Source organism: Medicago sativa, chromosome 3 (assembly GCF_051527215.1).
Source record: "Medicago sativa cultivar Bolivia chromosome 3, Bolivia_mono, whole genome shotgun sequence".
Lineage (NCBI taxonomy): Eukaryota > Viridiplantae > Streptophyta > Magnoliopsida > Fabales > Fabaceae > Medicago > Medicago sativa.
In genome coordinates this window covers 78,197,692-78,209,639 of record NC_140751.1, presented here as the reverse complement: position 1 = coordinate 78,209,639, position 11,948 = coordinate 78,197,692, and the positions used below count along the sequence as shown (strand labels likewise).

General features: G+C 29.3%; 1 protein-coding gene and 2 pseudogenes across 6 annotated transcripts; 1 reads left to right on the top strand and 2 right to left on the bottom strand.

The window, feature by feature from the left end:
* Window positions 1-3,888: 3,888 nt before the first annotated feature.
* On the top strand, window positions 3,889-5,758 carry LOC146940509 (protein WVD2-like 1). Of its 5 annotated transcripts, none has more exons than XR_015032038.1 (6): window positions 3,891-4,008; window positions 4,570-4,658; window positions 4,778-4,871; window positions 4,957-5,007; window positions 5,132-5,292; window positions 5,478-5,758. XR_015032038.1 is itself a non-coding variant. In XM_085754206.1 (5 exons), the coding sequence occupies exons 1-4, from the start codon at window positions 3,940-3,942 to the stop codon at window positions 4,984-4,986; spliced, it is 282 nt and encodes a 93-aa protein (XP_085610332.1). In that variant the 5' UTR covers window positions 3,889-3,939; the 3' UTR covers window positions 4,987-5,007; window positions 5,478-5,758. The 5 variants fall into 5 exon arrangements, 2 of the variants coding, with proteins under 2 accessions (XP_085610332.1, XP_085610331.1); XR_015032040.1 differs by having other exon boundaries at window positions 5,132-5,296; XR_015032039.1 differs by having other exon boundaries at window positions 5,132-5,310.
* LOC146940508 (glucan endo-1,3-beta-glucosidase 8 pseudogene) lies at window positions 5,413-6,356 on the bottom strand (annotated as a pseudogene). The gene is made up of 2 exons (XR_015030020.1): window positions 6,018-6,356; window positions 5,413-5,665 (listed from the first exon to the last, which is right to left on the bottom strand). The product of XR_015030020.1 is annotated as a glucan endo-1,3-beta-glucosidase 8 pseudogene (transcript).
* Window positions 6,357-7,745: 1,389 nt separating this feature from the next.
* Window positions 7,746-10,503, bottom strand: LOC146940507 (linamarin synthase 1 pseudogene; annotated as a pseudogene).
* Between the last annotated feature and the right edge of the window lie 1,445 nt (window positions 10,504-11,948).

Genomic DNA, 11,948 nt, shown 5'->3' with positions numbered 1-11,948 from the left:
TCCTTATTATAAATCATCACACGTAAATGATGCTTAAAAAGTGGAATATGGATGAAAGAAACCAGCGTGAGTTAACTCACGCTGGGATTTCCGTGTGTTTTTTGGCGTGAGTTAACTCATGCAGCGTATGTTAACTTACGTTGACATTTGCACTAGCGTGAGTTAACATGCGTAAGAGTATTTTGGACATTTACTTTGGAAATGAGCAAAACCGTTTGGGTAAAGAGCAGAATCCAATCAAAAGACTCATAAGAGCACAGAGAGTTGCTTGAAAAACGTTCAGTTCGATAAAGGTTTATCATGTTGGAAGGTACTTCACCTCATCTCTTAATTTTTCATCATTTTTTTTTAAATTTCATTTTTAGAATTTGATACACCAGCACTAACTGATTTGGTAAAATATAAAAGTATAACCAATTATTTAATCTTTTGAAAATGAAACTTATGTGAAATTAAATATTTGTTTGACCTTAATAGTATAATTTTGTGAGCATCAAATCAAATGTATAAATGTATATTTGTTTGACCTTGATAGTATCATAAAAATCATATTTTTTTTTTTTATATTTGAAACTCTTACACTTGAGTTCCTTAATTTTTTTTAAAAAAAAAAAGATTTTGAACAAGTTTCTAGGAATAACTTTTCATTTTGAGGTTAATGATTTTTTTAACAAAATGGATTTTGTAAAAATCTAAAACAAATACTACAAAAATAAAAAAATTGATTTTTTGATTAAAAAAATAGATTCTTTTTAAAAAATATCTCAAACAAACAGCCCCTTAATTATGTGATACTCAACTCTCATAATCAGTGCGATTTCTATATGGTTAAAAATGCCAAAAAAGTTTGAAATCCTAACTAAAGATTTCATTCACTCTAACCTGTAATTTTAAATCAATCACTCTAGTTTGATTAAATCCTCATTTGAGTCCCTAAAAGTGTCACTCGCTATCAGATCAGTCACTGGATCAATTTAATGAATAAAAAACTCCCCCAATGTATGTTATGTTAGTCAAATGCATCCAAAACGTTAACTTGGTATTAACAGGTGCTAATGTGTCCGTTAGACTCACCACTTCAGCTGCATTGTTGGCCTTCCATGATGGCAGTTAACAGGCGCTAATGTGTCCGTTAGACTCACCACTTCAGCTGCATTGTTGGCCTTCCATGATGGCAGGGACTTAATTGCATATAATAACAAGGGGTTAATAGGCCTTTATCCCCAGTAATATAGGTTACTTTTGGTTTTGCCCCCGCTAATTATTTTTTTTGGATTCGGTCCTTGTAAAAAAAATTTGTTTTGGAAAACCCCCCTAGGCCAGCTGACTGTACATTTTTGCTGATGTGGCATGCTGCGTCACCTTTTTCGGATGACGTGGCACGCTGACTGTATAATTATTTTTATTTTTTTTATGGAGTACACGTGGCATTTATGATTTTTTTTTAAAAAAACGAAAAAATATTAAAAAAAAATGAAATAAATTCTTGAAAAATAAAAATATTAATAAAAATGATTAAAAAAATGAAAATAATTATGGAAAAATTAATAAAAATGAAAAAATCTAGAAAATTTAGTAAAAAAAATCTGGAAAAATAAAAATATTAATAAAAACGATTAAAAAAATTTAAAAAAAGAAAATAATTATGGAAAAATTAATAAAAATGAAAAAATCTAGAATTTAATAAAAAAATCTGGTAAAATCAAGAAAATTTAATAAAAAAATCTGGAGAAATTAAAAAAATGAAAATAATTATGGAAAAATTAATATATATCAAAATTTTCAAAATTTTTAAAAAAAATCTGAATTAAATTAAAATTATAAAAAAGTGAAAATATATTATTATATAATTATTTTGATTTTGTAAATTAATTTCTAGAATTTTATTTTATTCGAAAATATAATCTAGATGAATAACATGATACAATGGATATTGATTGACACCGGTATATAAGTCATGTTATACTGTTGAATAACAAGCCCTTAATTCTACTCTTCATGCTCTAATGTTATGTTTTTTTAATTATGAAAATACTTTCCAATATTTTGATATTCTGTATAAAAAATAAAAAAAAACAAACTTTTTAATTTTGAAAGAAAAATCCGAACTTTCCTTTTTAATTCTATTCTTATTATATTTATAAATTTCGAAATATTTTAAGTTCCTGAATTTTTGATTTTTTTATAAAATAAAACTTCTTACTTTCGCTAAAAATTAATTTTTTTTCATTTTTCCAAATTTTTTTAATTTTTCCGCTATTGAAAATAAAATGGAAATATGAATTTTTTGAAATATATTAATTTTTTCATTTTTTATTAATTTTTCCAGATTTTATTTTATTAAATTTTCTAGATTTTTTTCATTTTTCCAGATTTTTTTTTTACTAAATTTTCTAGATTTTTTCATTTTCATTAATTTTTCCATAATTATTTTCATTTTTTAATCATTTTTATTAATATTTTTATTTTTCAAGAATTTATTTCATTTTTTCCTAATATTTTTTCGTTTTTTAAAATTTTTTAAGAATTTTTTTAATTTAAAAAAAAAATCATAAATGCCACGTGTACTCCATAAAAAAATAAAAATAATTATACAGTCAGCGCGTCACGTCATCCGAAAAAGGTGACGCAGCATGCCACATCAGCAAAAATGTACAGTCAGCTGGCCTAGGGTGTTTTCCAAAACAAATTTTTTTTACAAGGACCGAATCCAAATTTTTTTTTTACAGGGGGCAAAACCAAAAGTGACATATATTATAGGGGGTAAAGGCCTATTAACCCTAATAACAAACATTGCAATGGTCATTTGTGTCCCTCCTTTATTCTCACTTCTCTTCTTTTCTCCTTCATCAAACAAACAATTTGCAATCTTAATTTCAAATCCCAAATCCCATTTTTGCCCCCAATTTCTCCTCTCCCATTTTCGAAGTTAATACCCAAATTGAATTGAGTATGAATATGGTGGGGGTGGGGTGATGCACATAAACACTATGGACAGTAGCAAATCTCCTTCTGATTCTTGGAGTATGATGCCAATCAGGAGCATGATTTGGGGATTGATTTGTGTCTGTTTTGTCACGACCCACCTTTGAGTCATGACCGACGCACAGGCTAACGCCAACCTGTCACAAATTAGCCTGGCAAGCCTAACTTAAATTAACACATGCACACTATCATAATTAACAATAAACTACCCAAAATTTAACACACCCTTATTTATCTTGCTTACATCTCAAATATCAATTAAAATTAAAAAAACTAGTTAACAACCTGATTTACTTTTATCCAACCTGATTTACTTTTATCCAACCTGCTTTCATGATATATTCTAGAACATTATGCTAGACTTTTTTTTTTTTTTATCAAAGCAATGAAAATAAAATGCAAATCAGGATTAAGGCCTGAACCTGTTTACACAAAAGAGAGAAAGGAAACCAAAGGCTATCCTATAGCAGCAAAAACAAAGAGTAGCCTGCCATGATAAGCAAAGGGCTGCACATACCCTTAAAGAATTCTAATATGACATAGCAGCTATTATGCAAAATATATGAGTATCAAACCTTCCTAATAATCAGAACATTATGCTACATAAATTGCAATAGCATTGTGTTGAAACGACACATTGGACATGTCTTTTGTTGAAGCACCTGCCGGAAGAGTCAAAAAGTCTATCTCTCTTATTTCTCAAGCAAAACAATAAGACAACATCTAAACTTTTATTCAGCAGGATCCCTTGATAAGTTTATCTTTTCAATGTGAAAGTGCACCATAAAGTTGTTAGAGCCTTTTTCCCATCCTAATTAATTTTATTCTGTTGTAGTGGCTTGCTTTTGTTGGTATTAATCAATAATATGATTGTTTTAATTCATGATACTGTTATACATTATTGTGATGTTTCCAATGAATTGAACCTTTTGAAATCAGAGAGTTCAAAATCAGATGCAGCTTCTAGCTATGAGCAAAGAACATCTTCAATTTCACCAAAAGCATATGCAATGGAAATGGAAGGTTCTTGCAACAAAGTGTTTTTCATAGATAGGTTCATTCAACCCTCAGATTTGATGGGAAATTTTCCACTTCAGATGAGTTATACAAACACTGAAAATGAACTCTGTTATATTTCTAAATTTAATATTTTTCTAACTGGAACATAGGGGAAAATATATGTATTCTTATATATCTATGTTAAAATAGATATGTAATGTTCCAAGATATAAGTGAAAGATTATTTCAACAATAGAACCTATATAGTCCATTTCATAAAATCACTTGGGTAAAACCCTTTGGAAGCATTCTTTAATTTCTATTTCAGCCTTGAATCTATACCTATGTAAGATAATTGATTTTGGTTTTCTATAGAAAGATTTTGTGAAACAATTTAACTTTATAACTTATTTGTGAAAGATTGTACATTCACTTAACCATTCAATTTCTTTTGTTCTGACACTTCTTTGTTATATAGTGCAATGGGCATAGGATATTCAGATAGTGAAATGTTTATGGTTAATTTATTATTATGTACTCAGAGTTAGTTTCGAAACTTTTGTTTTGACTGTTTGTGCCTTGCAGTTGAAGTCTCCTTCAGTTTCAAGGAAACCATTGAAACCTGATAACAAGAAACATTTTAACGAGGACGATTCATGTTCAGTTGCTTCTGGGTAATGCTCTTATAAACCTTATAGTCAAAGGGTGTCAAAATCTCATCTCATGTTTTCCTTATTCTAGCAATGATATTTTTTTTACTTTATCTTATAATTTTCTCCGTGACCATGTAAAGAACTGCAATTTCTGTGAGGTCGTTCAAATCCAGGGCGACTGTTGCTTCTGCTCCAAGCTTTTGGTCAGCTGAACGTGCACAAAGAAGAAAGGAGGTAAAATTTGTTGATTAATTAGTTTTGTTTCAATAGGGTTTTCATCTCAAATTGATCGGAGCATCCCCTTTTATTTGTGTCATAGTTCTATTCAAAATCAAGCAATGGAAGCTGAGAAGAATAAAAAAGAAGCAAGGTAAAAAGGGATTTATTTATTATCTCAAAAAACCATGAATTACATTGTCATTCTGTTACTTCTTTTCTTCTTATAGATATAAATTTATGTTAGTTTTCTCACTCTAATTTGTTCAACGATTAAGGATGAGAAATAAGAAGCCATCAAACAGTTGAGGAGAAGTTTAAAATTTAAATCAAGCTCTATGCCAAGCTTTTACCATGAGGGGCCTCCACCTAAGTTCATATTTTCACACAGTCAGTTTAGTCATATAGTCCGAGACAGATATGGGAAGAAAGAATGATTGTAGGTGTTGAGAATCAAGTTCTGTATATTTTACTTATTGCTCTTTATGACCTCTACTTTATAATTAATTCTATGAGATTGTTTCTTTACATTTTAAGAAGTTTCATTTTGAAATTTTGATCAATAAGATATCTTATTCAATAAATCATTTTCTAATATTAACCTAAACTTATTATTTGATTTAGGATTATGCTCTAGATTTGAGTCTGGTGAATAATATACATCAGCATTGAATGGAACTGTGGCTTTGATGCTTGAACCAAGTCCTGCATTGTTGAGAGATGTTTGTATATTCTTAAGAGCTGGTAGAGTGTACATTAGATATGTTCCATTATATTCCTTGAGGAAAGGTTCATTGCCAAGTGCAATGTATCTGCAATATTTGTATCATAAATGTAGAGTTAAGATATAATCAACTAAACACTGTCAGTTCAAGAAGCTAAATAGATGAAGATTATAGACAAAATATGGCATTAGAAAAAGTACAATATCAACTCCTGAAGCCTTCAGAAATATGAGCAGAAAAGGTACAAAAAACCATTGCTACAAACTGGTAATCTACAATGTCTTTTTTTTTTTGAACAAGAATTAGACCAAGAAAAATGAAAGACATGGTAAAAGCACAGTGAGTAAAGGAAAAATTAAAGAAAATGCAAGATATAATGTGCATGTAATGTGATGAATGAATGTTGAATATGGTTATAGGATTAAAAAAAATGCTTAACTTGATGTTTAATCCACCAGGGTACAAGTAGCTGGTGACATTTTCATAAACCCAAGAATCAGCAACTTTAGGATCCTTGCTTATTTCTTCCAACATATTATTAGGAATTGCTAACATAACCTCAATATCAGTCCCTAACAAAGCTGTCATAACCCATTCATCAGCATCAAACAGTTTGAGTTTATCAAAGCCATTTTCTTGAAGCATTTTAACGACGTTGTTTGGAGGAAGTTGGTGAGTGGCCATGGTTCCCCACTTGACTCCAACTCCATAACCACATGAAGCCATACTTAAGAAGAAAATAATGATGAAGAGTAATGTCATTAGATAATGATGAGTTGCATTTTCTTGTGCCAATTTTTTTTTTCTGAGTTTCAAGAATAATGAAAGAACAGAATCCAAAGAAATGGGAGTGAAAAAAGAAAAGGGAACGTGTGATTCAAGGAACGAGAATTTATAGATGTTCAGAGTTAGTTATTTTTTCTCAGTGCTTGTGTTTCGTTGCATGTCTTCACAAATAAGGTACATAAAATAAAACAAGGACTTAAAATTGCAACTTTTTTCTCTCTCTCTTTCTTACTTTTAACAATAATACCAAAAAAAGAATTTCTTGAATGGAATATTTATACACACACACACACACACACAGAGATTCGTTCCTTACTTCAGTTATAATGCCAGGCACTGCCAGCATGTTTTGCATTAGTGTTAAGCGTATTCATTTATCATCATCACAATCTTAATCTTAATTAGAGTAAAAGAAGTTTTTGCTAGGCCACACATTATTTAACAACTTAATATCTAATGGATTATATGAGATATCAGATACTTTGTAACAGTATTTGTTAGCTGATACTTGAACTATAACGTTAACTTGAACCATAAAAAAAAAAATTTGTGTGAGAACTATAAAGAGTGTTGCAAAGAAACTTCTCTCCATTTCCCTTTATTTCAAGATTCAAATAAATTTAGATATTAAAAAATGGCTATAGTAACTATTATCCATTCTTTGACAATTTTCTTTTATTCTTGATTTTTTCCATCCTTTATATTATTTTTAAAAAAAATCAAATAACCATGCGTTTAAGGACCCTTTTTTTATTGTTATATTAGATTAGATTTTTTTCAAACTTAGATTTTTTTTTATTTTTTTACCTTTTTTATATATGAATATGAAGTTTGCATTTTCACTCATATTCTGCTCTTTCCTTTAATTTGCTAGAATGAGAAAAATGCAATTGTTTCTTTGAAAAATACAACTACAAGAAAGACAATGCAGTTGATTGATGTGCTTACCGGTCAGGAATACGATTGCCGCCTCATTACCGTTGAGCGTAACAAGGCTGAAAAATCCTTGGGAGAAGGTTGGTTCCAGTTTGTTAGGGACAATCACCTACAAGAGGGCGACAAGCTGCTATTCGATTCGGGTGTTCCTCCTACAATGTTATTTGTTGAGGTGGTTCGTAGAAATAATCTTGCTTGAAGAAAAGTTCTAATCTTTTGGAAGTTGTTGTATGCTGGCATGTATATTTTGTATAATATTTCAATGACAATATGTTTTAAATGTGGTTTAAAACATCTATCCTTTAGATTAAATTTTTTAAAAAAATACGTAATTCAATACCCACGGGTACCCGTATAGTGGGCACCCACGAGGATACGGGGCTGGCACGGGTATCAAATTTATCCAACGGGGCGGGGACGAGTATCATATTATCCGTACCCATGGCTATCCATTGACATCCCTATCCTTTCCTGTAGATCATGTGAAAAGATTTATATACGTTGAAGCTAAAACACAAAATGATATAAATCAAGTAGAGAAGCTTTCAGCTATCTATCTGATGCAGAAATTTGTTCACATGAAAGAACTGGATACTAAATTGCAGTTAATATCTGCCTTTGCTGTAGATAATGTGAAAGGATTTATATACGTTGAAGTTGAAAGTCAAAATGATATAAATCAGGTAGCTTTGGTAATATGGTTTTCATTGGTTTATAGATAGATATCAATTATTACTACAAAAGTGTTTCTACCGCTAACTAAATATGTTTTCATTTGTTACTCGTGATCAAGCCATTTTGAAGATTTAACTTTGTAATCCGTAATGCAAGAGTACTCTAAATATTGTATTATGATTTATAATTATCTGTCATTTCGCAATCTATCCTTTCAATATAATATTTTGTCAAATACGTTACTGAACCCCCGTGCGAAGCACGGGTTTGTAACTAGTTAAAGATTTAAAATTGAAAACATTTGATAAAATTTATGTAGAAAAAATTGTTTTTTCATGTTTTAATATATTGGATATACAATTTTTATCATTTTTCTTAATATAATTGTGATTGTTAATTAAGTTACTATCTTTAAATGATATTGATCTCCAATAAAAAATAATTATTTAGAAGAATAGAGTTCCATTTTTAAATGAAAAAATTATTGATTAAATTTTACTTATTTTATGTCGAATTATGGATTAACAAAACCACATTCTTCTACAAACTGAAAGTGGTTAAGACAAAAGAAAACAATAATTGAAATTGTTGAATCAAGAATAGACAAATTATATTTTAAATTCAACATTTTTTATTAAAATAAAAATAAAAATATGTATTGAATTTTCGACCGTGCGACTCAATGACCATGAATTTTATGAATGTATAAAAACATTGACCACAAAGAAGGGATAAATATGTTTTTGGTCCCTATAAATATGTCAACTTTTCGTTTTAGTCCCTCTAAAATTTTCCTTCAACTTTTAGTCCCTATAAAATTCTCAATCACTACTTTTGGTCCCTATTTTTAATTTAATTTTTGTATTTTTTTAATGAAATTGTGCAGAAATATGTAAAATATTCTAAAAAAAATTTCTAAGAAAAATTAGAATTTTTTAACAAAATACAAATTAAATATGAATTTTTAACCTTAAAAAATATAAAAATTCTTATTAAATTCATTTTTTGTTAAAAATATCTAAATTTTTTTGGGAGTGATTCTTATAATATTTTGAATTTTTCTGAAAATTTTTATTAAAAAATATGAATTCTACATATGAGTTTACTTTAAAAGAGGGACCAAAAATGAAGATTGAAAATTTTATAGGGACTAAAAGTTGAAGGAAAATTTTAGAGGGACTAAAACAAAAAGTTGACATATTTATAGGGACCAAAAACATATTTAACCCCCACAAAGAATCCGATTTGAACTACTTTTTTTTTAAGGAAAATTTGAACTGCTTGTTGACTCATTTATTTATTGGCTAGTTCCGGTGTCTATCCCATTTATTAGCTCACTATTTACTAATAGGGGTGTGAATTTTTTTCATGTTATTTAAGTACTTCATCTCATTAGATTATAAGTGAAAGAAAATATAAATAACTAAATTATTTTTGGAACATTCTTAGGTACTTTTGAGATTTGTTAGATACCAATACTCTTTAGAAGAAAAAAAATTAAAATTTTCAGTAAATTTAACATAATTGAATTATAAAATGACATAGCATTGAAGATTGTACGTTGAGTATGAATTTGTTGCACAATACTTCTTACAATCACTATTATAAACAAAAAAGATTATTTTTTAAATTTATTAAATAATTGATATATCTGATCTATATTATATATTATAAATATCTGTTATTTAATATATCTAAAAAGTGATTTTTTTTAATTATAATAGTCATCAGTGGATCATATACTAATTTCATCACGAATTAATTGAATTTACAAAATTTAACGTCTGCAAAACCACGATACGTTGTATTCTCGTTTGAGTTTTCCTGAGTCAGGTATCATGTCCCCCCAATCTTTGTATTTTTTTATTTAATATAGTTTCTCTTTTGCCTATATATATATATATATATATTATGAATAGGATAATTTTAAAACATTATATTTAATAATAAAAAAAAAGACTAGTTACGAAACATAGAGAAAAAAATCGGTTTAATTTACCTTTGAATGGAAGAATTCCTCTTTTGACAAGCTCCTCGAATTGCAAATATCCCACAAACCCACAAGTAGAAGCAGTCCAAAGTTGGATCTCTCGAATGCCCAAATCCTTAGCCAATCTTCCAGCAAAGTCATAATTGCCATCAGCAATTATACAAGTAACTGGAATATGAGGTGATGAAGTGTTGAGCTTAATCACAAGCTCTTTGAAAGGACCATAACAATTTTTTTTAGTTGCATCCCACAATGTTGGAATATCTTGTGTTGCATCTTTATCTGATTCTGGTAAACCATCAGGTATGGTGTCAAATTGAAAATCAGGTAGACCCTTAACAAAGTCAGCTCCAAGAGACTTTATCAAACGTTTGTGGTTGAATTCAGTGTTCACAAAGGTTATGTGAAAACCGTTGCAACGTAGGAGTTCGGCTAGTTGCATGAAAGGGTTCACATGGCCTTGTGCTGGAAATGGTACTAATACAACATGTGGCTTTTGGTCCATTTTAATTTGTTTTTCTGTGAGAGTGAGAGTCATGGCCGTCCCTATGAATCTGGAGGCTCGGCTCTGTAGATAAAAAAAGGCCCGTAACAAAATAAAAATGCATTTTTTTAAATGAACAACATTCTATTTTAATTGAAAATGAAATCCGTAAACATAAGAAATAATCATCATTGTAACTAACACAAAAAATATTCATATTCTAATAAATAATATAAAAATACAAGTTTAGGCAAATACATTTATCAACCTTCTAGTTACTAAAACGAGAAGAAGGAAAGTTTAGAATGTGCGTATCAGAGAAATGAGAATAAAGATTTTTTTTAGTGGGGTATAGTAGTACCAGGCTATAAAATTTTTGAGGCCCATACCTTGGGGAGGCCCAGCTCCATTGAGCTGCTTGCTCCCCCCAAGGGACGGGCCTGGTGAGAGTGATACTTGTATGATTATTATATAGGCCGGAGGGACTTGTATAATGTCGGTACCACATGTGCGATACACACAATAATTGATATATGTGAGGCTATAATATGTGTCTTAAGATGGATTTATCTTTTTATTTTTGGGGTAAGAATAAAAGGATAGCTAGCAACTTTTTAAGAATTATATACACATCTATTTTTATTTTATTTTTTGAGAAGAAATTCAAAATTTTTATTTCTAGTTAGTATAGTATCATTATTAAGTAACAAGCTTTTTAAAATAAAATAAGTTTTGAAAATTTTAATTATCTATAATTATTACATTTTTGTCATCAACATGGGAAAGGAAACCGTGGAAGAGAGAAATAATTGTATAGTCATAGCCTCAAGGAGGGATTTGGACCTGCCGGATGTGGGGAGAATGGTCAATCAACATTTTTTTTTTTTGGTCAGGTCGGTCAATCAACATTTACTAAGGGAGAGAAAGTGGAGTCGTGTTTTAAGGGGGAAGGGAAGTTGGGTTAAACAGAAATGATCAATATTTAATTTAAAATAAAGATAAAGCGTAAATATGTATATAGAAAGCAAAGAGTTAGCATCATAATCATCGGTGACACAACGACATAATGTTTAACTAACACATTTTCATTTACCATTGACTGTAGGACCGATAACACTCTAGTAATTAAAATCACACAAACCGGCAACCAAATATTTGTATTTAGATGGAGTACCTATTGTTTTAACTTTTTTTTATGTTTATAAAATAATATACCATAGATCCCATTACACTTTATAATTTTAGATGTATGCAGCTTAAGAGAGATAGAGATAAAAGAGAGTGATATCTAATAGATTAATAATGTATAAAGATGAAACCTTACATTTTATATATGTTATTATTTTGTACGATTAGGGGTCGGAACTTTTAGGGTAGGACAGACAACCTTAAAAGTGGTTAAACATGAGAAAATGTGTTTTAACAATCAATATGTTTTTATATCATTTATTTTTGACACTTTCAGCAACCTAGCACCAGAGACTATTGACCATCTACAT